At 44.2% G+C, this 27,377-nt stretch overlaps 1 protein-coding gene across 4 annotated transcripts in view; it reads left to right on the top strand.

Annotated features, from left to right (window-relative positions):
• The window catches only part of sfxn2 (sideroflexin 2), a 56,085-nt gene extending 32,725 nt beyond the window's left edge, over positions 1-23,360 (top strand). For 3 of the 4 annotated variants that reach the window (XM_033034039.1, XM_033034040.1, XM_033034038.1), the window contains 5 exons: positions 50-116; positions 7,708-7,757; positions 12,243-12,292; positions 18,476-18,523; positions 21,093-23,360. In XM_033034039.1, coding sequence (XP_032889930.1) covers positions 50-116; positions 7,708-7,757; positions 12,243-12,292; positions 18,476-18,523; positions 21,093-21,192 — 315 coding nt within the window. In that variant the 3' untranslated portion in view covers positions 21,193-23,360. Of the gene's footprint in view, positions 1-49; positions 117-7,707; positions 7,758-12,242; positions 12,293-18,475; positions 18,524-21,092 lie in introns of those variants that run through there. The other variant, XM_033034041.1, reaches the window with a different exon arrangement.
• The last annotated feature ends 4,017 nt before the right edge of the window (positions 23,361-27,377 follow it).

The raw sequence follows: 27,377 nt of genomic DNA on the forward strand, positions 1-27,377 counted from the left end.
ATCCCTCCCCCTCTGATGTGCCCGTGTTAAGCGTATGTTTGTGTTTCAGATTGCAGCTGTAAAGGGTATCACGCAAGTGGTGATCTCTAGAGTTACCATGGCCGCTCCAGGAATGAGTAAGTATCTAAATAAACACAATTCAAATCTGTAGTTAGCTCAGAACCATCTTTGGTTAGTCAAGAAGATTGTCTGCAGATGAGATCATGGATCAAGATGGCAGACTTTTTTGTTGTGAGATAAAGCTCTCTACTGCCATTGGTCCGCTCTTATATGGGTCCTTATTCAACACTCCTGCTTTTATTGCCTGACCTCACCAGAGTTAAACCTAAACCCTTCTTGCTCCACTTCTAAATCTGGAATGTGACTATCCTTTTGGATGCTTCTACACATTTGGTGATGCAATGGTATGTAATTATTTGCAAGCGATTGACTATTGTGAGTCCTTTAACAGCATCCAGTCATTGTGGCCCAACCTGAGTTTGCCTCATCTATTCCTTTAGATTATTAAATGTTTGGGTAGCTGCTAATACCTCATCGTTTCGTGTTTAGCTCCATTAGGCTTGGATCCTCACATTGATTCATAGCTCAGGTTGTTTTGCGAGCGTAAGGATTGTGCATTTGTACAAATAAAATATATTTTTTTAATTGTTTGCTGACCACTTTTCTCTGCCCTGCTGCTGACATGGATACCAGTTAATCGCCATTCCTTGGCTGATTGTAATTCTGCAGTACCTTGCAAAAGTGCCCAAGGAGTTTGGCAAATGCAAGAGTAGTAACCCATGAGTTTAGATCTCAATGTGAAATTGAACTTTAATAAACCTGATCATTTGTCTGCTGACCCCTTGGTGTAAAATAAATGAAATGCGGGCAGCTTGGTGCAAACTATGGACTCCTTCTACACTTCACACCAAGATACACTAATTGCATTTGCCCACGTGATCCATATCCCTCCATTCCTCTGCATATCCATGTGCGTATCTAAAAGCCTCTGAAATGCTCTCATCATATCTGCCTCCACCAACTGTACATTCCAGATGCCCACCACCCTCTGTGTAAAAATAAAACTTGCCTCGCATATCTCTTACCTTAAAAACCATGCCCTCTAATCTTTGACATTTTCCGCCCTGGGAAAAAAATTCTGACTGTTTACCCTATCTACATCTCTTAATTGGATAGAGATGTCCAAGTTTGTCCAATCTCTCCTAATGCAGGCGGATATGCAGATACACCACTTATGCACCCTCTCTCTACATCCTTCCTGTAAACATAGAAACATAGAAATTAGGTGCAGGAGTAGGCCATTCGGCCCTTCGAGCCTGCACCACCATTCAATATGATCATGGCTGTTCATCCAACTCAGTATCCCGTACCTGCCTTCTCCATACCCTCTGATCCCCTTAGCCACAAGGGCCACATCTAACTCCCTCTTAAATATAGCCAATGAACTGGCCTCGACTACCCTCTGTGGCAGAGAGTTCCAGAGATTCACCACTCTCTGTGTGAAAAAAGTTCTTCTCATCTCTGTTTTAAAGGATTTCCCCCTTATCCTTAAGCTGTGACCCCTTGTCCTGGACTTCCCCAACATCGGGAGCAATCTTCCTGCATCTAGCCTGTCCAACCCCTTAAGAATTTTGTAAGTTTCTATAAGATCCCCTCTCAATCTCCTAAATTCTAGAGAGTATAAACCAAGTCTATCCAGTCTTTCTTCATAAGACAGTCCTGACATCCCAGGAATCAGTCTGGTGAACCTTCTCTGCACTCCCTCTATGGCAATAATGTCCTTCCTCAGATTTGGAGACCAAAACTGTACGCAATACTCCAGGTGTGGTCTCACCAAGACCCTGTACAACTGCAGTAGAACTTCCCTGCTCCTATACTCAAATCCTTTTGCTATGAAAGCTAACATACCATTCGCTTTCTTCACTGCCTGCTGCACCTGCATGCCTACTTTCAATGACTGGTGTACCATGACACCCAGGTCTCGCTGCATCTCCCCTTTTCCTAGTCGGCCACCATTTAGATAATAGTCTGCTTTCCTGTTTTTGCCACCAAAATGGATAACCTCACATTTATTCACATTATACTGCATCAGCCAAACATTTGCCCACTCACCCAGCCTATCCAAGTCACCTTGCAGTCTCCTAGCATCCTCCTCACAGCTAACCCTGCCCCCCAGCTTAGTGTCATCCGCAAACTTGGAGATATTGCCTTCAATTCCCTCATCCAGATCATTAATATATATTGTAAATAGCTGGGGTCCCAGCACTGAGCCTTGCGGTACCCCACTAGTCACTGCCTGCCATTGTGAAAAGGACCCGTTTACTCCTACTCTTTGCTTCCTGTTTGCCAGCCAGTTCTCTATCCACATCAATACTGAACCCCCAATGCCGTGTGCTAGAGATGCATGCAACATTCCAAAGGCAGCCTAACTAAAATCTCCATGATCATGACTTCCTGATGCTTCTCTGGATACTTTCAAGAGAGAGCTAGATAGGGCTCTTAAAGATAGCAGAGTCAGGGGATATGGGGAGAAGGCAGGAACGGGGTACTGATTGTGGATGATCAGCCATGATCACATTGAATGGCTGGCTCGAAGGGCCGAATGACATACTCCTGCACCTATTGTCTATATGGAAGCTCAGAGGGGATAGAGCCTTTTCTGTTGCTGCTCCGGCACTTTGGAACACCTTGCCGTTGCACATCAGACAGGCCCCCTCACTGTCCATCTTCAAATCCTCCCTAAAAACTCATTTTTATTCTCTGGCTTTCGACACTGGCTGAGACATTGCTCCTGTTCTTAGTGCTTTTAATGTCTTTTAATTTTTACTGTTTTTAGTCCTTCGTTTTACGGTTTTTAATGGTTTGTAATAACTTTTTGTCCATGAGTTCTCATGTACAGCACTTTGTGGCAACTGCGGTTGTTTAAAGCGCTTTACAAATAAAGTTTTATTATTATAAATAAAGTTTATTATTATTATATTATTATTATTGATCCAATGCTCCTAGATCATGACTTCCTGATGCTTTGACCCAATGCTCCGCATTTGAGCAAGTCAATACAATATAACGTGATCATGACAGAGAATCCCCTCTATCTGTATCCACCTATCACTTTTCATCTCCCCTCATCTTCCCTCACCTCCTCCCACCTATATTCCTTCCGGCTTCACATTTCATGCAATTTCTATCCTTATCTCCTTTTCGCACACTTTTTATCTTTTCATCTCTGCCCTTTATCCAGTCATCTGCCAAACAAAAACCTCTTTCACCTGTATCCACCTGTCACATAGTATATAAACGAGGAACTGCAGATGCTGGTTTATACCAAAGATAGACAAAAAGTGCAGGAGTAACTCAGCAGGTCAGGCAGCATCTATGGAGAACCAAAGAAGAGTCCCGACCCGAAAATTCACCCATCCTTTTTATCCAGAGATGCTGCCTGACCCGCTGAGTTTTGTATCTATCCACCTATCAATTGCATACTTTGTAGATATCTTTAAGAAGGTTTATGGCCTTCCAAATAAAGCTGTTCTTCTAGTTTAATCAAATGTGAGATAGATTAGTGTGCCTGACAGCTATTATAATTAGCATGGGGAAAGATGGGAAGGGACCTTTGAGCTCAAAGTGATCTCAACAATGGATTGCATTCTTAAATATAAAACCCTCTTTCTAAAAAAATGTAATTTCCTCCTCAGAGTTGAGTGCTCCAGACCAAAGCTCTGTTTATAAAACAGGTGAATCTGGCCTCGTGCCCAGAATATTTCTGGCCACAGATGGCCTTGTGCCTTCCCCCAAGAGTTTAGTTTAGTTTAGAGATACAGCACAGAAACAGAGTCCGCGCCGACCAGCGATTCCCATACACCAACACTATCCTGACAATTTACAATCTTTTATGAAACCAATTGACCTGCAAACCTGTACGTCTTTGGAGTGTGGTAGGAAACCGGAGCACCTGGCAAAAACCCACATGGTCACGGGGAGAGCGTACAAACTCCGTACAGAGAGCACCTGTCGTCAGGATCGAACCCGGATCTCTGGTGCTGCGCCACCATGCTACCCTTGGTGTTTTTGGTGCTGATCTTTGGAAAGCCTTTGCTCTCAGTAACAAGGGTGGAGCTGAGAATTGGCCAGAACATATCAGGGGCCGGCAACACTCATGTTCTCCAGAGATGTTGTCTGATCCGCTGAGTTATTCCAGCACTGTGTAATAACCAGCTTAACCTACAGTGTGGTTCTCCCCCACTGTACCATGCCGTTGTCTGCACTGAGCTTCAGTGCGTCCCTCAGCACGTACTCCCGCAGTCTGGAGCGGGCCAGTGGGCAACATTCCCTGATGGACATCTCGCTCTGCTGGGAGACCTTGCCTCTGGTGAAGGATGTTTGCAACACTTCACCTCCTTTGCACTGGCACTTGAGAGGACAGGCAAAATACCAGAACTTGTCTCTTTTGTAACTCAGTAGATCGGGCAACATCTCTGGAGAACATGGATAGTAGTTTGAAGAAGAATCCGGACCCAAAACGTCACCTATCCTTTTCCTCCAGAGATGCTGCCTGACCTGCACGATGTGTCTATCTTTGGTATAAATTAGCATCTGCAGTTTGTTGTTTCCACATGGATAGGTGATGTTTCGGCTCTGGACCCCTTGTTAGACCTGACCCAAAACGTCACCTATTCATGTTCTCCAGAGATGTCACCTGACCTGCTGAGTTACTCTAGCACTTTGGTGTCTTGTAAACCACCATCTGCAGTTCCTTACGTCTACATGTCCCTTCTGTTCTCCGCTCGTTGGGCCTCTCTCACAGCGGCTGAGACATCTGAAGATTGGTTCTGCCTTTGGCAAGAACGTAAAAGCATATTTCCTCCCAGTGATTACGTAGATAAAGCGTTTTACAGCAACAGCTGCCGTAACCATGACACGGAATATATCTCGGGAGATTTGTTTTGTTTTTTTTTGGGGGCCGTCTGACTATGAGGCAAATTATCCAAGCCCGCAGGGAAGGACAAGAGTGTTTTTTAAGGAGCATTGTTCAAACAAGTTGAGCCGCACCCAGGTGTTGCTGATCACTCTGTGACTCTCATCAGACGGGATCTATCGGTGTTGCCAGGCAGACACCGGGCTTTGTCTCCAGAAATAACCATTTAGTCACTCTGGAGCTAAGTGTATTGGTGTAAACTGTTTCATCAAGCGCTGAGACAGGAAAATGCTGCTGATCCATCCGATGCACACAGTTGGTTATCTGCGCCGCACTTTCGTTGAGTTTGTGTTTAGTTTATTGTCAGGTGTACTGAGGTACAGTGCAAAGCTTTTGTCACGTGCTAACCAGTCAGCGGAAAGACAATACATGATCATTACGATGTATACATGACAATACACGGTTGATTACAATTTCGAGATGGATCGAGTGGGGAAACAGATCCTTTGGCCCACCGAGTCTGTGCCAACCAGCGATTCCCGTACATCAGTTCTATCCAAGTGGGCAATTTACAGAAGCCAATTCACCTACAAACCTGCATGTCTTTGATTGAAATACACAGCATGAAAACAGCTCCATCAGCCCACCAAGTCCACAATGACGAAATGTGGAACAGACGTCTCTCCAGAGGTGCTGCCTGTCCTGCTGAGTTACTCCAGCATTTTGTGTCTATCTTCGAGTCCACAATGATCATTGATCACCCATTCACACAGTTCTATGTTATCTCACATTTGTAGCCACCCCTTACATACTAGTGGCAATTTACAGTGGCCTATTAATCTGCAAACTTGTATGTCTGTTGAATGTGGGAGGAAACGGGAGCATCTGGAGAAAACCCATACGGTCACGGGGAGAAACTGCATACAGGCAGGACCCATAGTCTGGACCAAACCCGGGTCTCTGGCACTATACGGCAGCAACTCTATGCTGAGTCACTGTGCCGCCTGCTAACAGGGTGGCAGGGCCCATCTGGTTTGGTTGGGCACTAAAGATCATATAATAATAGTTCCAAGAGCACCAGCAATGTCTCCAGACTCAGTCTCAATATCTGTCTCTTACAGCATCACTAACCAGATTATCTAGTCATTATCACACTGCTGTACATGAACGACCCAACACATCTCCCTACATTACACAATCACCATGGCTTACATTAGCTGTAAAATGTCTTGGGATGCCCTAAAAGGGACACGGAAGACTGGGCAAAGCAGGCAAGAATTCGAAAAACATTTCTAAATTCCTAGGATTGGCTCCAAGGTTTATGAGTGATTGTTGTGGGAGGTGTGGGGGAGAGAAGACAGCTGGAAAATGGGAGAGGCAGGACAAAGCATGACACGTAATAGGTCTTGACAGGCAGATGGTTGGAACAAAGGTCTTACAGCGCCGGAAACTCAGCTTCGATCCTGACTACAGGGGCTGTCTGTACGGAGTTTGTACATTCTCCCTGTGACCATGTGGGTTTTCTCCAGGTGCTCCAGTTTCCTCTCACATTCCCAAGACGTGCAGGTTTGTAGGTTAATTGTAAAATTAGTGTGTTTGGATAGTGCCAATGCCATTCCGGGTGATTGCTGGTCGGCGCCGACTCGGTGGGCTGAAGGGCCTGTTTCCGCGCTGTATCTCTAAACTAAACAAACATGCAAGAACGGTGTATGAAATCTTGCATTTTCTTTAAATTTTTCTGGGAGTTCCTGTATTCTCTCCTGCTCCTCAGTGTTTTATTTCTGATGCTTGTGTTTCCCTCTGCTGAACTATAATGAATCTGCTTTATTTTTCTGCAACTTGACTTCATGGTTCTTGGCCCATTATGGAAAACGAGATCTGCTGAGAATTGCCGCTCTTTATCACTGGGGAATGAATAATGCTCTTTGCAATTATTTAGTTTAATAGAATGGAAATCCTGCAGACTCAGAAGGTTGCCGAGTCATTTTCCGATCTCTCTGTCGGGTTTATGGTACGGCCTTCACAATAGATCCCAGTGTCCCTAGTTCCCTTGTAGTTTCCATCCTCTAACAAGGAACTAGTGATCCACGCAAGGGAAAGATGTATATAACAGCATTGGCCCTCCCATGGTACAGCAACCTCATGGGAAGAGGTTACGTTAAGTATTCCTAGCCTGTTCCCATCCTTGTAGTTTGTTCTATGTTTCCGAAGAGAACATCATTAATGTTTTATGTTTTATTATTATTAATGTTTAGTGTTTTCTGAGTCATTCGTAACTGTCACTGTATGTCATGTTGTTACTTGTGGGCGGAGCACAAAGGCAAATTCCTTGCATGTGAATACTTGGCCAATAAACTTACTTATATGTGGACTTCAAAAACTGACACCAATGCAATAGTGGAGGAGGGTTAGTATTTGATTCTGATTACTCCAGTTGCTTTCAATGAAGGCCAGCATCTCTGGTGTAACAATATAGTCATGCAGCGTGGAAACAGGCACTTCAGCCCAACTTGCCCACGGCGATCAACATGCCCCATCTACATTAGTCCAAACTGCCTGTGCGTGGCCCATAACTGTCCAAATGCTTCTTAAACGTAATGAAGGTATCTGCCTCGACTAACTCCTCCGGCAGCTCGTTCATATACCTACCACCCTTTGTGTAAAGTCATGAACTTTGATTGCTATTCTGAATACTTGCTTTTACTTGACTTACGGGTTTAGAAGCTAAAACCCATGCCCTGTGCAAAATGCAGGTGTATTTACATTTTTTCACCTCTTTCTCTTGTTTCTAGTCATTCTGCCCATCATAATGGAAAAGTTGGAGAAGTATCCTTTCATGCAAGTAAGTGGACCTTGTCTATTAACAAACAAAAACATAGAACTAAAATGTCTCTGTGCTAAAACGAGAGGCATTCTCAAGCATGGCATGTCCTTGCTGCTTGAGGCAATGTTTCATATTTGGCTGCAGACAAAGGATGCCGCAGTTGCTGAAATCTAGGAGAAAAACAGAATGCTTGAAGAGTTTAGCCGGTCGAGCAGTACGCCAACCTATCGGCTCAAGATCCTCACTCAGTTCAGTTTAGTTTATTGTCACGTATACTGAGGTACAGTGAAAAGCTTTTGTTGCATGCTATCCAGTCAGCGGAAAGACAATACATGATTACAATCGATCCATTTACAGTGTATAGATACATGATAAGGGAATAACATTTTGTGCAAGGTAAAGCCAGTAAAGTCCGATCAAGGATAGTCCGAGGGTCACCGAAGAGGTAGTTCAGCACTGCCCACTAGTTGTGGAAGGGTGACCCGGTTGCCTGATAACAGTTGGGAAGAAACTGTCCCTGAATCTGGTGGTGTGTGTTTTTACACTTCTATACATTTTGCCTGATGGGTGAATTCATTATGCCACTACCATCAACAGTTGTATCATCAATGAAGATAAGTGACCCAGTACCTTCAGCAGCCATACATGCCCAGGCCATAACAACCCCACCACCGTGTTTCACAGATGAGGTGGTATGCTGTGGATCTTGGGCAGTTCCTTCTCTCCTCCATATTTTGCTCTTGCCATCACTCTGATGTAAGTTAATCTTCGTCTCATCTGTCCCCAAGGCCTTTTTCCAGAACTGTGGTTGCTCTTTTAAGTACTTCTTGGCAAACTGTAACCTGGCCATCCTATTTTCACGGCTAACCAGTGGTTTGCATCTTGCAGTGTAGTCTCTAAATTTCTGTTCATGAAGCCTTCTGCGGACAGTGGTCATTGATAAATCCACACCTGACTCCTGAAGAGTGTTTCTGATCTGTTGGACAGGTGTTTGGGGATTTTTCTTTATTATAGAGAGAATTCTTCTGTCATCAGCTGTGGAGGTCTTCCTTGGCCTGCCAGTCCCTTTGCGATTAGTAAGCTCACCAGTGCTCTTTCTTCTTAATGATGTTCCAAACAGTTGATTTTGAGAAGCCTAAGGTTTGGCTGATATCTCCAACAGTTTTATTCTTGTTCTCAGTCTCATAATGGCTTCTTTGACTTTCATTTGCACAACTTTGGGCCTCATGTTGATAAACAGCAATAAAAGTTTCCAAAGGTGATGGAAAGACTGGAGGAAAGACTAGGTGCTGAGAGCTCTCTTATATCTGCATTAAGGAGGCATTTTAACACACCTGAGCGATTACAAACACCTGTGAAGCCATGTGTCCCAAACATTATGATGCCCTGAAAAAGGGGGACTTTGAATAAACACAGCTATAATTTCTACATGGTGAAACCATAATGTATAAAAAATACCCTTTAATAAAATCTGACAATGTGCACTTTCACCACATGTGATTTTTTTTTCAATTACTAATTCTCAAATTGTAGAGTACAGAGGCAAATAAATAAATAAACGATGGGTCTTTGTCCCAAACATTATGGAGGCCTAAAACATGTCAGTCATGCCCCCCCCCCCCCCCCCCCCCCCGTAAGTCAGACCCTTGAAACCAGCCATCAGTCTAATGGGTATTTTCCTGTCATTCTAGCCTTTGCCGGTCTACTTTGTTTCGGGATGTACTCGACCAGAGCTGATGTTAACTTTGCTCACTCCCTGACGTGTATTATTGTACACATTGTGGTGGAACACTCTAAAAATAGGCACTAAATGCTGAAGTAACTCAACAGGTCAGGCAGCATCACTGGAGAAAATTAATAGGTGATATTTTTGGTCGGGATCCTTCGTCGGACTCTTGATTGGTAGAGCATTCTGTTTGGGTTATGTTAATTATTGCTCATACCTATTACAAAGCAATGTCATTTTTCCCACTTCATCAAACCCTAGGAGCCCTTTTCCTGCTTGTGGAGAACAAGTAAAAGAAATATAGGTGCACACAAGAAGTAGTTGGCATAAAGTTATTATCTATTTATGAAAATATTTGGATGTTATGGAATGTAACGAATAAGACAAACGTAGGAAGAAACAAGAACAAGTCGGGGTCGGCAGCGGTAGAGTTGCTGCCTTACAGCATCGAAGACCTTGGTTCAATCCTGACTACGGGTGCTGTCTGCATGGAGTTTGTATATTCTCCATGTGACTGCGTGGGTTTCCTCCAGGTACTCCAGTTTCCCCCCACATCTGAAGGACGTACAGGTTTATAGATTAATTGGTTTTGGTAAGTATTGTATATTGTCCCTAGTGTGTAGGATACTGCTAGTGTACTGGGATTGCTGATCGGTGCAAACTCAGTGGGCCGAAGGGCCAGTTTCCACGCTGTATCTTTAAAGTAAACTAAATGAATGCAACTTTTCACTATCCAACAACCCCTGGGAGCCCTTTCCCTGCTTGTGGAGGACAAGTAAAAGAAATATAGGAGCAAACAAGACATAGTTGGCAAATGGGAAGTTATTGTCCATTTATGAAAATATTTGGACGTTATGGAATGGAATGAGTAATACAAACTTAGCAACAAACAAGATTTAGATGGCAAAATAGGTGGTGTTTATCCATTTCTAAAAATGTTTAGACAATATTAAATGCATCGTTGAAAGATAGGTCTTCCCAAAGACTTGCGGGTTTGTAAGTTGACCCGTTGCCATGCTATATCTTTCTTCTTTTTCTTTTTTTTAAATATTTTTATTAGAAGCACGGTAAGTTACAATAATACACAACACATATGTCTTAATACATTTTTTGTACCGCTTCATTTTTTGAGCTTTAAGAAAAAGATAGAAGTAGTCCATGCTATATCTTTCTATCAATCAATAACGACGCTGAACATTCACTGCTGTTGGCATCTTGCCTTGTGTAAGAGAATATCAACTGTGCACTGATGAGCTTGTTAGTTTAATGCAACCACTTCAGAAACCAACAGTCAAGAGAAACAGGTTTTTCTTTTCCTTTTGGCGCCAATTATGACACCGAGAGCAGGTACTGTAGATTCCAGTGTGTGAAGGTGCTTGTATTTTGAGCTGGATCTGTTCCATATCAACTTGCCAGCTTCACAAAGGCCACAAGATGCTTGAGGCTGATATTTAACCTGGCAAATTCCAGGGATATCATGGTAAATTCCAGGGATCTCGTTAGAACCAAGTGTGATATAACCAGGGGTAAATGTCATCTCTTCTATTTTACACTGTTCCGTTTCTCCTCCACCTTATTCTTCTTTATACCTTGGAGACCGATTGAGGGCGGCACAGTGACGGCAGCAGCTGGTAGAGTTGCTGCCTGAAATTTCCAAGCAGTCAACCTGCAAACGAAAGCATCTCTCAATGACTGTTTGATGTTTCTGCAAGTGACTGTCAAATTCTAGGCCAATATATTTGCCAAGAGAGATTCTCTGATTTGTTACACAACTCCATCTCCCCTCCCCACCTAGAGCCATATGGCACAGAAAAGGGGCCCTTTGGCCCAACTCGTCCTTGCCGCCCAAGATGCCCCATCTAAGTCAGCTCCATTTGCCTGCATTTGGTCCATATCCTTCAAAAACTTGTGCAGGGATGAACTGTAGATGTTGGCTTATACTGAAGATAGTCACAAAATGCAGGAGTAACTCAGCGGGTCAGGCAGCAACTCTGGAGAAAAAGGATAGGTGTCATTTCAGATCGGAACCCTTCTTCAGACTGAAAGTAGAGGGAGGAGGTGTGGCCCCCCCACACCTCCTCCCTCTACTTTCAGTCTGAAGAAGGGAACTAGGGAAAGTCTGTAAACCTTTCCTATTCTTCAGAGTAGAAGCACAAAGGTTCCGATCATTGGTCTCCTACGGAGACACAAGGAACTATTGGTTTACAACAAAAAAACACACAAAGTGCTGGAATAACTCAGTGGGTCAGGCAGCATCTCTGGAGAATGTAAATAGGCGATGTTCCTATGATTGTGTTGCTGAAATTAGGAATCCATCAGTTATGATAATCTACAGTTAGCGCCTTGCGCACTGTTTAGTTTAGTGTATTATTGTCACATGTAACCGAGGTACAGTGAGTTTTTTTTGGGGGGTTTTTGTGTGCTATCCAGTCAGTGGAAATACTATACATGATTACAATTAACCCGTCGACAGTGTATAGATACAGGATAAAGGGAATAATGTTTAATGCAAGATAAAGTCCAATAAAATCCAATTAAAGATAGTTCGATGTCCTACAACATGTGTTTCAATATGTTTTTGCAGAACATTTGAGGACATTAAAGCATTTCTTTCTGAGGTATTTTCTGGGAAGCAATGTTGGAAGATTGCTGTGACCTTTATCTTCCTTTATAAGTCAGAACAATCATTACTCGTTCATTTTTGATTAATTTGGTTGTTTCAACTTTGACTCTTAGTCTTCTAATCTTGCATTTATCTTTATACTTTTCATTTGCAGAGAATTAAGTTCCTTCATGCCCCACTGCAAGTGACGCTGGTTGGATGCTTGTAAGTACATGTGCTTACATCTATAAATACTTTTGATGCCTATTTTAACAAGTATATTTTCCCTCTTGTATTCCACTCTGATTTAGTTAATTGCCGATATGTTGATTGCCGACTGGAAAATCTGCCATTTATCAGCATAATCAGGCAGTGTTTTTAACAGCAATTTGTTTTGTTTTTAAACTTTATTGAAGTAAAAGATGCCTTAAATTATTTACGAGCTGTAACTTGGCACAGTTTTATTTTTACAGCAGAAAATGTGTTTTACAATAGGAGTAAACAATTTAAACTCCTTAATTGAGCTGGTAGAGCTACTGCCTCGCAGCACCATAGATCCTGGTTCGATCCTGACCTCGGAACCTGTCGGTGTGGAGCTTGCACGATATCCTCGTGGCCACGTGGGTTTTCTCCAGGTGCTCTGTTTTCCCCCTTACATCCCTGAGACATGGAGTTTGGCAGGTTAATTGGCCCCTGTAAAATTTACCCTAATTTTAAATGAGAATGTGAAATAACATAGAACTCGTGTGAACTGCTGATCGAAGGTTGGCGTGCTCATTGGGCCGAAGGGCCTGTTTCATTACTATATCTCTAAACTAAACTAAACAATCCATGACATGTGAATAAGATATTTCTAATCATTTGTTAGAAATGTTAGGATATGGTAGAAATTTTAGGATATGCTCAAAAGACATTTAATGATTGTTAAGCCTAAAACATATGTCTGTCTATAACCAGGGGACAAAGGATTAACGTGGGAGGTGAAAGAGTTAATCGGGAACTGAAGGACTAGTTTATCACTCCGAGGATAATGGGTATATGGACCAGCTGCGATGGGATATGGTAAAGGCAAGTACATTCACAAAAGCACATGGCTAGGAGAGTACATGGATAGAAAAGATTTAATGGCAGTATGAACCAAGTATAAAGAAATGGGATTATTTCAGGTCGTCAATTTGGTTGGAATGTTGAGAAGAAGGCAGGTGCAACTGGGACATGTTGGCCAGTGTGGGCAAGTTGAGCCGAAGGGCCTGTTTCCACATTGCATCACTCTATGACTCTAATTATGTGAGCTAAGTTTTTTTTTTTCTTACAACGAAAGTGGTTGGTGCCTCGAACGCACTGCCCCAGATACAATAGTGGCATTTAAGAGTCTTTTAGGTGTAGGGAATGGAGAATATGGAACGCATGCAGACAGAAGGATTTAGTTTAATTTGACACCATGTTTTCCTCCGTTGTAATACTCCATGGAGCATTGTTTCAATTGTACAGGGTGTTGGTGAAGCCACACTTGGAGTATCGTGTACAGTTTTGTTCTCCTTGTTTGGGAGGGGATATATTGGAGACATTCCGAAAGAGATCCACATGACAGTGGTTGCACCATCTAAGGGCTTCAGAAGTAGAATCCGTGTTCTTTGGAGTTGAGAAGAACGGGGTGATTTTAGAGCAGTTGATGGTGGAACTCTAAGCATGTCAGAGAGGACATAGAGTGATAGAGTGTGGAAACAGGTCCTTCAGCCCAACTTGCCCACACGAACCAACATGTCACATCTACACTAGTCCCACCTGCCTGCGTTTGACCCAAATCCCTCCAAACCCATCCTATCCATGTATCTGCCTAAATATTTCTTAAACATTGCAATAGTACTTGCTTCAACTACCTCCTCCGGCAGCTCGTTCCAAACGCCCTTTGTGTGAAAAAGTTACCCCACAGGTTCTTATTGAATCTTTCCCCCCCCTCTCCTTAAACCAATGTCATTTGGTTTTTCATTCCCCTACTCTGGACACGAGACTCTGCACATCAACCCGATCTATGTCTCTCATGATTTAGTACACCCCTCATCCTTCTGCGTTCCAAGGAATAGAGTCCTAGCCTGCTCAACTCCTCCCTATAGCTCAGGCACTCGAGTCATGGCAACACTCTCGTAAATCTTCACTGTACCCTTTTATAGACACAAAATACTGGAGTGACTCAGCGGGACTACCCTTTCCAGCTTGACAATATCTTTCCTATAAGGGGACAGGACAGGATAGCTGATGAGATATTTCATCTTGTGAGACAGACTCAAACAAAGGGACATTTGTACAAGAAAAGGGAGTGTTCATTTGAAAGGTGTGTCGGTATTTCTTCTTGTTAAAGGTGCTGAATCTCTGGAATTTCCTGCCTCGGGGAAACTAGATTATTGGAGGTATTTAGAAAGGGTATAGGTATCATTTTTGGATGTTCGGAGAATGATGGGCTGTGGTGTGAACTCGAGATCTGGCCAGATCATCCATGATGACATTGAACGGCAAAGCAGGTTCGAAGTGTCAGATATCGTAGCCCTACCCCTGTCTTCTAAAGCTCCTGTATTGAGGTTAAGATTGTCACGTGTACCAAGGTACAGTGAAAAGATCACGTTGCTCGTGCCGAACATGATGTCAAATTAAACTGATTTCATTGGTTGAGTGGCAATGGTTCAATGTTGCTTTTATTGTCACATGTGCAAACGCACAGTGAGATTCCTTTCTTACAAATAGTCCAGTAGAGTATTTCCATACCCAAGCACATCCTGATTAACAAAAGTGTACAGAAATAGTCCAACATGCCCCATCTACACCAGTCCCACCTGCCTGCCTTGGGACCATATCCTTCGTTACCTAACCTGTCCATTGGCTTGTCCAAATGTTTTTTAGAAGTTGTGACAGTACTTGCCTCAAATACCTCCTCTGGCAGTTTGTTCCATATACCTACCTTTATGTTTAAAAAAAAGTTGCCCCAGATTCCTATTACATCAGATATGTTTTTATGACAATTCATTAATACTTACAGTTATTGAGACCAGATCTTCTTGTCAATTCTACATTTATTTAATTAAACACTCTCCTTTGCTGCTATGGTGGCATTTGTACCTGTATCTCTGGATTTAAAAGGTTGCAATGTGCTGGAGAACTCTGCAAAGCAGGCAGCATCTCTGGAGAACATGGATATGTGATGTTTCAGATCAGGAGCATTCCCCGTCTGAAAAGTTACCTATCCATGTTCTCCAGAGATGATGCCTGAGCCGCTGAGCTGAGCTACTCCCAAACTTTGTCCTTTTGTGTAAACCAGTATCTGTAGTTCCTTGTGTCTACATCTCTGGATTAACTTGCGTTCATGCAGGTATCTAAGAAACTATTGTCTGAATTCATTTCAAATACATTCTTGGCGTTGTTCCCAGTGAGCCCCAGTCACTGAAAAAAAAACTGGATTTACTTTTGCCAAAATATAGTTTCAGCAAATGGACCCACTGTAATGTGCCGTGAGACGCTGCATTTGTGTGGCACCCATCACAAGTCCTAAAGTAGTCTGGAGTGGATGAATAACCGTTCGATGTGTTGCCCCCTGTTGAAATATCCATCAGCCATTTTGCACACAGCAAGCTTGCTCGGAGGACCATGAGTTAGCGCTCAAAACCTGGGCAGCACAGTGACCCAGTTGGTTGAACTGCTGCCTCACAGCACCAGAAACCCGAGTTCAATCCTGACCACGGGTGCTGTCTGTGTGTGGAGTTTTCACACTCTCCCTGTGACCCTGTTTCTTCTCCCTATCTGTTTGTTTTATGTGTGCATGCTATGTGTAAGTGTGTTTATATGTGTGTGTGTGCATATATAATATACACACGTGTGTGCGTGTTTATATATGTATATAATATACACGTGTGTGTATATATATATATATATATATATATATAATATACACGTGTGTGTGTGTGTGTGTGTGTATATATACTTTTATTTGTTTGTTATATTATTTACAGAGTACTATGTTTATATATTCTGTTGTGCTGTAAGATTGTCATTGTTCTGTCTGGCACATATGACAATAAAACATATGACCGTGAATGGTCAACATATGGTAAAAAAAAAAATGACCATGGCCGTAAAGACTCTTGACCGCGTGGTTTCCTCAAGACGCTCCGGCTTCCTCCCAAAGTCATGTGGGTTTGTAGGTTAATTGGTTGGACCTCTGTATAATACCCACAGTGTGTAGGGAGTGGACCTAGTGTGAATGGGTGATCAAAGATTGGATTCCTTTGGACTGCGGGTCTGTTTCCATGCTGTATCTCTAAACTAAATAAACAAAACTAAACAAATGATAACGATGATGTAGGTTTAGAATAGATAAATGTCTAAATCATCGCAGGAATTCCCTGGTTCTTTATAAGAGCGTCAAGATGCATCGCAACTAAGACTCTACCCACTGAGATGTAGGTGACACCTAGTTTCTGATTTTTTTTAAATCCACAGAAAATTCATATACCCACCAGCCGGCACAATGGCGCAGTGGTAGAATTGCTGCCACATAGCACCAGAGATCCGGGTTCAATCCTGACTACGGGCGCTGTCTGTACGGAGTTTGTACTTTCTCTCTGTGACTGTACGGGTTTTCTCTGGGTGCTCCGGTTTCCTCCCACATTCCAAAGATGTACAGGTTTGTAGGTTAATTGTCTTTGGTACAAATGTAAATAGTCCCGAGTGTGTAGGATAGTGCTAATAAATGGGGTGATTGCTAGTTGGCGTTGACTTGGTGGGCCGAAAGACCCGTGTACGTGCTGTATCTCTAAACTCTAAAGTAAAGGGTGGTGGGTATATGGGATAAGCTGCCAGAGTAGGTAGTTGAGACGGGTACTATAGCAACATTTAAAAGACACTTGGACAGGTACATGGATAGTAAGGGTTTAGAGAGATATGGCCCAAATGCATATGGTGAGTCGGGTGCAGTTGGGGGTTATTTAGGTCGGCATGGGAAAGTTGGGCTGAAGGGCCTGTTTCCGTGCCTTATAACTCTGTGACGCAAACAACCTTCCGGTCTGTTCCTCCCATTCTTTCAGTTCCAAAACTCTGGTGCTTTCCCACAGGGAACACCCAACACTTCCCTTTTATGTAGTCACAGCAACTCATTCCAGTAATCGCCCTCTATAAAAGGAAACACCTTCTGGTGTCTGTGCTAAATTTGCCCTGTACGGAAGGTGCAGTGCTCTCCTTCCTGTTTAGAAGTTCTGTAATATCCAGTCATTAAATCCCTGTAGGTAAACACAAATTGCTGGAGTAACTCAGCAGGACGGGCAGCATCTCTGGAGAGAAAAAATGGCTGATGTTTCCGGTCGAGATCCTTCTTCAGACATCGACCCAAAACATCACCCATTCCTTCTCCCCAGCGATGCTGCCAGCCCCACTGACTTACTCCAGCATTTTGTGTCTACCTTCGATTTAAACCAGCATCTGCAGTTCTATCCTACACATGTGATGTGTTCAGCGCTTTCCCCACTTCTTGGATTCACGTTCAGGTAGACACGTTTTTTTTTTAAAGTTTAAAATACATTTAGCTTCTGCCCTAAACAATTTTTTTAGTTTCGAGAAACAGTGCAGAAACAGGCCCAGTTCCTGCCTACCAGCGATCCTCATACACTAGCACTATCCTACATAATAGGGACAATTTACAAATTTTACCGAAGCCAATTTAACCTGCAAACCTGCATGTCTTTGGAGTGTGGGAGAAAACCAACGCGGTCACAGGGCGAACGTACAAACTCTGTACAGGCAGCATCCATAGTCAGGATCGTACCCAGGTCTCTGACACAGCCAGGCAGCAACTCTACCGTTACGGCACAGTGCTGACACATGCTGACAGTTAGGTCAATGTCTTAGGTCAAAAATGAATTCAAGACTAAATTGAATTTATTCCATCAATGTTTTACTATTTCATCTCCTGTTTAATGTTTAATGTAGAATAAATGTGAAGATAGCAACATCAGCAAGTAGTGATTTGAAGTATAAACATTAAAGTTAATCGTGTGAGCACATAGGGTGGTACAGGTGCTGTCTGCACGGACTTTGCACGTTCTCTGAGGGACCGCGTGAGCTTTCTACGGGTGCTCCGGTTTCCTCCCGCATCCCAAATATTTGCAGGTTTGAAGGTTAATTGGCGTCTGTATATTGCCCCTAGTGTGTAGGATGTGAAAGTGGGAATAACATACAACTAGTGTGCGGGTGATCAATGGGCCTGTTTACACATTGTATCTCATAAACTAAACTAAACTAAACACAGTTTTTGTGATTGCCCTAGTTGCCTAGAAGGTCGATTATACAACAGTATTTGCAAGTATGTTTGTTGTACCTAATGGATTTAGCATTGTAGGTTGAACTTGGTTCTGTTTTTCTTCACAGCTTAATCTTTATGGTGCCAGCTGCATGTTCACTTTTCCCTCAGAGGTGGTGAGTGATTCGTTTAATGTCTTCTGTGGGCAGAAGGGACACAAAGTGCCGGAGTATCTCAGGAGAACATGGATAGATGACTTTTCAGGTCTACCTTTCTTCAGACAGATTGTATGAGGGTGAGGTGGGGAGGGGGGGAGAAGCTAGAAATCTGGGAGGGATGGGAGGCAGGACTAAGCGTGGCAGGTGATAGGTGTACTGAGGCAAGAGGTTTTTTTTAATGCAGATGATTGGAACACAAGCGGCACGTTGGTGCAGCATTATAGTTGGTGCCTTACAGCGCCAGAGACCCAGGTTTGATCCTGACCTCGGGTGCTGTCTGTACGGTGTTTGTACAATCTCCTGTGACTGTATGGGTTTTCTCCGGTGCTCCGGTTTCCTCCCACACTCCAAAGATGTACAGGTTTGTAGGGTGATTGGCTTTGGTAAAAATTGTAAATTGTCCCTAGTGTGTAGGGCAGTTCTTGGTGTACAGGGTGATTGATAGTCAGCATGCACTCGAAGGGCCGAAGGGCCTGTTTCCACGCTGTATCTCCACGACCTAAAGGCCAGAGATTAAAGGAAGAAGGTGTGAGACAAAAGGGTTGAAGAATTGCGAATTGTGGAGCGAGATTCTATATTCCCGAACCGGACGGGACTGGCAGCTCATTCCGGAACGAAGAACAAGTGGGATTGAGTGAGGGCAGGGTTTGCCTGAGTGCTCCACGGAACATTGTGAATAGCAGGAGGGATGTAGGAATATTTTCCCCCATAATGTATTGACATTAATGGGCACATGGGTTTGGGGGGGTTGCATGTGTTTGTGAGCAGGGGTGATGTGAATGTGTGTGCGTGTGTGTGTATGTACAAATGTGCACGCATATGTTTGTGTGGTTTTGTGGGTGAAAGTGTGTGTATGTGCGCGTGCTCGTGTGTGTATGTATGAGTGTGTTTATGTGGCATGTGTGCAGCGTGCATGTGTGCACATGTACACGTGTGTGTCCATGCATGTATGTGTACGCTAATGTGTGTGTGCATACATTTGCGTGGGTACATGTGGGCGTGTGGATGGTGCATAATTGTGTTTGGGGTACAGTGTGGGTGGGGAGAGTGGCAGGGTGGGTCAGGCAAGGATAATGAATGATACACAACTCTATCTTCCCTTGAAACCCAACAACCGATCTAATCTTCTCAGCCTTATCCACTGCCTCGAGGATATAAAGTGTTGGATGGCCCAGAACTTCCTCCAACTAAATGAGAGTAAGTCTGAGGTCATCCTACTCGGTCCCTCGAACTCAAATCAAAACGATAGCAGGCAGCCTTGGAAGCCTTACCCTATTGCTCAAACCTCACGTCAAAAACCTTGGCATGATATTTGATTCCGTGTTGAAATTTGACAAACAAGTCAATGCTGTGGTAAAAGCTAGCTTCTTCCAACTTCGAACGATAGCTAAAATAAAACAATTCCTCCAATTTGACGACCTCAAAAAGATCATCCACTCATTTATCTCCTCCCGCCTAGATTACTGCTACTCCCTTTACACAGCATCAGCCAATCTTTCCTGTCCCACCTGCAATTGGTCCAAAACGTCGCAGCGAGACTCCTGACGGGCTCCCGAAAAAGGGACCACATCACCCCGATCCTGGTCTCTCTCCACTGGCTTCCAGTGTGGTTCCAAATCAATTTCAAGCTCCTTCTTTATGTATACAAAGCCCTTAACGGGCTTGCCCCCACCTACATCAAAAATCTGCTAACCCACCATACCACCTCCAGGTCCCTCAGATCGGCCGATTTGGGGGTTACTGACCATCCCGCGGTCTAGGCATAAGCTCAGGGGGCGACAGTGCCTTTGCGGTTGCAGCTCCTGGACTATGGAACAGCATCCCTCTTCCCATCAGAACTGCCCCCTCCATCGACTCTTAAGTCTAGACTTAAAACTTATTTCTACTCTCAAGCCTTTCTTGAGGTCCTCTGAGGGAGCACTGTATGTATGCATCTATGTAAGTATTGTTGATCTATGTACCACTGTTTGTAGCATGTTAGTATCTGCACCAATGTAAAGCATTTTGGTCAACAAGAGTTGTTTTTAAATGTACTATAGAAATAAAATTGACTTGACGACTTGAGTTGTACTTGGGGCAAACCCTGCTTTCAAAATGCCTACAGAGGTGATAGGATGGGAGTGCTTTATGCTTGGGGGTTCAAGCATTCTATTGTGGAATAACTGATAACATTGGTCCACATTATTTATAGTCTTCGACTTCACTTGTACAGAGGAGGGTGTTCATGCTCCTTGGCCATTGTAGAAACACAGCTACCTTCTCTAAGATAGACAAAAGTGCTGGAGAAACTCAGCGGGTGAGGCAGCATCGATGGAGCGAAGGAAAAAAGCAAAGTTTCGGGCCGAAACCCTTCTTCAGATGCGGGCAAATGCGGCCCGAAACGTTGCCTATTTCCTTCGCTCCATAGATGCTGCCTCACCCGCTGAGTTTCTCCAGCACTTTTTATCTACCTTCGATTTTCCAGCATCTGCAGTTCCTTCTTAAACATTTTGCCTTCTCTAAGAGTTTCTTTTTCCACTTTCCACAGTTCTATGGCAACTTCTAAATTGGATCCAGAGCTGAAGGAGTCAATAACCACCATGTACGGAGACAAAGTGAAGTACGTCTACTTCAACAAGGGACTGTAAGGACATGATGCCTTAGGAAGAGCAGAGGACTCCTTTAATTTTATGACATCTCCACACAATCAACGACGCTGGAAACAATAAGAAAAGACGGCAACTGCAGTATGGCGTTAAAACAAAATTCCAACTACCACCATCTCCATGGGTTGTGGTTGAGTCATTCACTGCAATGTATTTAGCATCTGTTAATGATTTTTCAACTGAGTAACTTGGCAGGGAAAAATAATAATTCACTTCACACGCACAAGAAAGATGAGGAACTTCAGACTGAATCGAATGGCCTGGATACACACAAGTATATGTACACAGTTCTTGGAAATGGAGTTAGGTTAAATATTTCTTCCTGGCATTTCACCAATTGAAAGTGGAAAGCAGAGAGGACATTTACGATTCACCCTCTGAAGGGAGATATGGGGAAGGGGTGGGCTGGTTGCAGTTATCCAGATCCCACAAAATCAAAGAATAGTTTATTTTTAAATTAATTTTACAACATAAAGGTGGAACTGCAATCATAGTCAAACAGCACAGAAACAGGACCGTCGGCCCAACTCGTCTGTGCCAACCAAGATGCCCCATCTAAGCTAGTCTCATTTGCTCGCATTCGGCCCATATCCCTCTAAACCATTACTGCCTGTACCTGTTCAAATGTGTTTGTATCTCCATGGCTGGAAGGTTCTTAGATAGAGTCATACAGCATGAAATCAGGCCCTTCGGCCCAACTTGTCTATGCCGACCAAACTTGTCCCATTTTCCTGCTTTGGCCCTTATCCCTCTAAATCTTTCCTATCCATGTACCTTTCCAAGTGTCTTTAAAATTCTGTTAAAGTACCTCTGGCACCTCGTTCCATATACCCACCACCCTCTGAGTGAAATTGTTGCCCCATGGGTTCCTATTAAATCTTGCTCCTCTCACAATGTGCCCTGGTTATTAATTCACCTATTCTAGGTAAAAGACTCTGTGCCTTCACCCTAACTATTCCACTCATGATTTTATACACCTCTGTAAGATTATGGCTCAGCCTCTTGTGTTTCAATAAAGTTCTAGCCTGACAAACCTCTCCCTAAATCTCAGGCCATCTAGTCTTGGCAACAGGGTGGCACAATGGCGCAGTGGTAGAGTTGCTGCCTCACAGCGCCTGAGACCCAGGTTTGATCCTGACTACAGGTGCTGCCTGACGAAGTTTATATGTTCTCCCTGTGACCACGTGGGTTTTCTCTGGGTGCTCCGGTTTCTTCCCACATTTCAAAGACGTGCAAGCTTGTAGGTTAATTGGCCTCCCTAAATTGTCCCTAGTGTGTAGGATCGAACTAGTGTACGGGGTGATCGCTGGTCGGCACGGGCTAGGTGGGCCAAAGGGCCTGTTTCCACACTGTATCTCTCAGCCAAGCTAAACATCCTCATGAATCTACTCTTCAGTCGTGATGAATTGACCATCCAGTGCCTGTATCAAACGTCCCCAGGTTAAGTGACACCAGGTTAGGCGAAGCCATCTGACTGCACAATTCGGGAATAAAACTCATCGAGCTTGTGAGATTATCCGACTCACTTTTTCTATGTGCCAAAAGATGCCGGATTAGGAATAGAAGATGAAAACAGAGTCTGGAACAACCGGCCATTCTAGACAGTGATCAGAAAACAGTTCTGCAGACACATGTTTGAGAAGAGCGGAAGGTTTCTTGGAAGTTTACATCATATCAAGGATCTGTGACAAAATATGCACAGTTAACAAACAGCTCACCGGGACTGGAGGAAGTTAGAAATGTACAGGGTGATCGCTGGTTGGCACGGGTTTGGTGGGCTGAAGGGCCTGTTTCCACGCTGTATCTTTAAAGTCCTAAGACTTCTCACGATCAATTGGTGGTTGGATGAGGATGAATGAGTGAGTGGATGGGCAGTTGTGGTATCAGGAGGTAGGGAGCAAACTGTAAGCAATGTTTGTTTAATTCTTTGAGCTTTTAGTCGTAAAAATCACAGACAATAACAATGTGAAAAGGCCAAATTCCCAATGGTGCTAACGTCACAGAGATCATTATGTGGGATATACACCCGTAGGTCTATGCTAGTGACCTTTTTAATTACAGAGAGTTGCAATGAGAATTATGGAGCAACTGCTGCATAGAATAAGCTGGAAATGTGCATTGGACAATAAATGCTGTTTACAATAAAATAAGCTTGGTGTCTGGATACATCCTTCCTCTCACTGCTCCCACCCACTGCTCAAATCTCATTTAATTCAATAATTTCTAATGATTTGGGGTGGCACAGCTGATATAGCTGCTGCCTTACGGCACCAGAGACCCAGGTTTGATCCTGACCACGGCTGCTGTCTGTGTGGAGTTTGCATGTTCTGCCTGTGACCGCGTGGGTTTCCTCCAGGTGCTCCAGTTACCTCCCACATTCCAAATTTGTGCGGGTTTGTTGGTTAATTGCCCACTTGTGTTGAGAGTGGACGAGAAAGTGGGATTTACTTACGTTCATGTCCATCGTCAGCAGTCTGTGAATGCACCCGGAGAAAACCTACACTGTCACAGGAAGAACTGTACAGACAGCACCCGTAGTCAGGATCGAAGCCAGATCTCTAGCGCTGTGAGGCAGCAACTCTACCGCTGCGCCATTGGGCCGGTCTATCACCCGTTCAAATGTTATCCCACTTTCACATCCACTCCCTACACGTCAGGGGTAATTTACAGAGCCAATTAACCTACAAACCCGCACGTCTTTGGGATGTAAGAGGAAACCAGAGCACCTGGAGGAAACCCACACGGTCATCGGGAGAACGTGCAAACACCACACAGACAATACCCAAGGTCAGGATCGAACCTGGATCCCTGGCGCTGTGAAGCAGCAACTCTACCAGTTTCAGTTGAATGTAACTTTGACTTTTTTTGCACAAATTTTTATCAGATTGGTTGAATAGTTTCAGATGTTCATAACTGTTACCTCGATTATTGATGTTTCCGTTCCTCCGTCATTTTGTGTCCGTACGTTGGGCCCTTTTCTGGGTGTTCTCAGCACCCTATGGATCATTCCCTGCCCGGTTCTTGATTCTGAATGAAAACAACAAGGCCAGAAGCTGGATCAATGGAACCCAACTCAGGTAAGTGAATGATTGATCATGTTCACAGTGGGCAGATATTCAACAGCAGTTATTATGGCACTCGGGCATTTTCAGCTTTGCTTTTGCTTTGTTTAGCTTTGTTGCCCCAGGACTAGTAATAATCCATGGGCATTTAGTTTGTCACCTCCCCCACAGACTTTTTTAAAAAAGGACACAAACAGTGATACAGCTGGTAGAGCCACTGACTTACAGCACTAGAGAACTGGGTTTGATCGCGACTTCAGGTGGGCTGTGTGGACTTTGCTCAGTTAATAGAAATTATTATTTTATTTTTAATTGATGCCGATTGTGAAGTCTGGCTGATGTGTTCTTCTGTGACTTTAGACTCCATGGAGGATTGTATGCAGCGTAACATTGGCCGTATAAAAGAACGTACTGGCCCTAAATAAAAGAGACCTACTCCCTTCACCACTCAAGAGGAGAGTGCTGTTACAGTGACATTAATGGACGGGTTACTTTGACACTGAAGAATGAACAGTCTTTTAGAGATCTTTAAAAGAATTAAGACTCAGTGGAGTGGGCACTTCTTAGGGAATCTGCTTAGGAAATAAATGTGAGTTAGTCACTGAAAAGGCCAATGGGGAATTCAGGAGAAACATCCTTTGTCTCAGAGTAGTCAGATCATGAAACTCACTTCCATATTGAGACAGTTAACACAGCTGTCTTTAAAGCCCTGTCCCACGGTACGAGTTCATTCCAAGAGCTCTCCCGAGTTTGCCCTGATTCAAACTCGGAGATTTACGCTAATGGCCACTCGTCGGTACTCGGGGCTCTCGTGAACATTTTTCAATATGTTGCTGCCTTACAGGCCAGAGACCTAGGTGCCGTTTGTACGGAATTTGTCTGTTCTCCCTATGAACATGTGGGGTTGCTTCGAGTGCTCCAGTTTTCTCACACACTCCAAAGAAGTGCAGGTTTGTAGGTTAATTGGCTTCGATAAAATTGTAAATTGCCCCAAGTGTATCAGATAGTGCTAGGGTACGGGGTGATCGCTGTTCGATGCGGACCCAGTGACCCGAAGGACCTGTTTCTGTACGTATCTCTAAAGTCTAATATGTAACCCTATTTTATAGAAAATACCCTACAGGAAACTTGCTCTGAAAGCTATTCATTTACTCTTCTGTGGAGGAATTATATCTATGAGTAGAGGAATGAGATTATGAGTATATAAAATTATGAGAGGCACAGAGAGGTCAGACAGAACTCTTTTCAGAGATTTGAAATGGCAAGAAATAGAGGGCATAGCGTTAAGATGAAAAGGCCAAAGTTTAAAGGAGGCTAGACCACGTGGGACCCGTTGGGTCCCGTCCCCTCAACGCGTGGTTGCGGGGGGTGGGGCGTCCGGTGTCACATACACACACTAAACCCCCCCTTGATATTATATTTAAATTATTCATTTGCTCCTTTTCACCCATCACCTGCCCTATCCACTCACGCATAGCCCCCAACTGCGCATGCGCGGATAGAGAGGGTGAGAGGGTAGAGAGGGAGGGGGGTAGAGATTGAGGGATGGGGGGGGCGCGCGGCATCACGGGAGTACTGGACCCCGAATACTCAATACTCAACCACTCACCCATTGGTCCCAATACTCACCACTCCCTAGCGAGGGAGGGGAGGGCAGAGAGGGAAGGGAGCGCAGAGAGGGAAGGGGGTGCAGAGGGGGAGGGGGCAGAGAGGGAGGGGGTAGAGAGGAGGATGGGGGGGGGGGGGTTGCATGGCATCACAGGTGAGGGCTGGTCCCCAAACGCAATACTCCACCACTCATAGGTCCTAATACTCACCACTCCCTAGAGAGGTAGGGGTGGTTGAGAGGGAGGGGGGGGCAAAGATGGATGGGGGGTACAGAGGGAGTGGGGAGGGGGTTAGAGAGTGAGGGGGTAGAGAGGTAGAGGGAGGCGAGGGGAGTGTAGAGGAGAGGAGTAAAGAGGCAGAGAGGGAGGGGTTAGAGGGAGGGGGTAGAGAGGGAGGGTGAGCGGGGGTAGAGAGGGAGGGGGGTAGAAGGAGGGGGAGGTGGTAGCGAGGGAGGGAGTAGAGAGGGAGGGGAGTAGAGATGGAAAGAGGGAGGGAGGTGGAGGGGGTTAGAGAGGGAGGGGAAACAGGGTAGAGAGGGAAGTGGGGTAGAGAGGAAGGGGGACAAATAGGGGGGTTAGAGAGGGAGGGGGAGGACAACTTGTTCTATTTGATTGTGCACGCCAGGTTGATTGCATTCGTCGAAACAGGCGGACCAGGTGAAGGTTGCAATCTCCCACCCGTCCCATTGTGATGAGATCCATTGTGTTTGGACGTCTGTGAGATGGCACTGTGACACCATCAATGGGAAGTGCTGCAAGAGTCTCCCACTGAAAAGCAGTTAATTTTTTGAAATAAACGATTGAAACTTTAAAAACTTTGGAAATATAGGTTGGAATGCGACAGGAAGATGTTTATCCCATCAAGGGAACAAATGTGTGTAGAATGTGTGAAAATGGGAAGGCTGTGGCCTAGCGTTTAGAAGAAGATACAAATTAAGGAGATTAAAAGAAAGCCAACACAACACTGGCCCACACACATTTAGAATGTTAAGAACAAAGGGAAGAGTTTTTGGATAATAGAGATGTACGGGGCAAGTCTTTTACACACAGGGTGGTGTGTGCCTGAAACGTGTTGCCAGGCGCGGTGGTGGGGGCAGATACGATAGTAATGCTTAAGAGACTTTTAAGGGACAGGAGATTAGTATGATCTTTCATGTCCAACACAGACATCTGCGCTGTACACTATTTTTAGTTTTTAGACATGCAGCGTGGAAACAGACCCATGCCGACTATTGATCACCCGTACACAACAAGTTCGATGTTACCCCACTTTCGCATCCTACACGCGAGAGGCAATTTACAGAAGCCAATTGACCGACAATCTTTCATGTCTTTGGGATGTGGGAGGAAACCCACACAGTAAAAGGGAGAACGTGCAAACTCTGTACTGACAGCACCCATAGTGAGAGTCCAGTATGAGAACGGATGAGAAGAAACATCTCGGGGGTTGGATTGTGGACTGGTTAAAATTATACTGATAGTACTGGCACAGAGGGAT

This window comes from Amblyraja radiata, chromosome 15 (assembly GCF_010909765.2).
Source record: "Amblyraja radiata isolate CabotCenter1 chromosome 15, sAmbRad1.1.pri, whole genome shotgun sequence".
NCBI classification, from domain to species: domain Eukaryota; kingdom Metazoa; phylum Chordata; class Chondrichthyes; order Rajiformes; family Rajidae; genus Amblyraja; species Amblyraja radiata.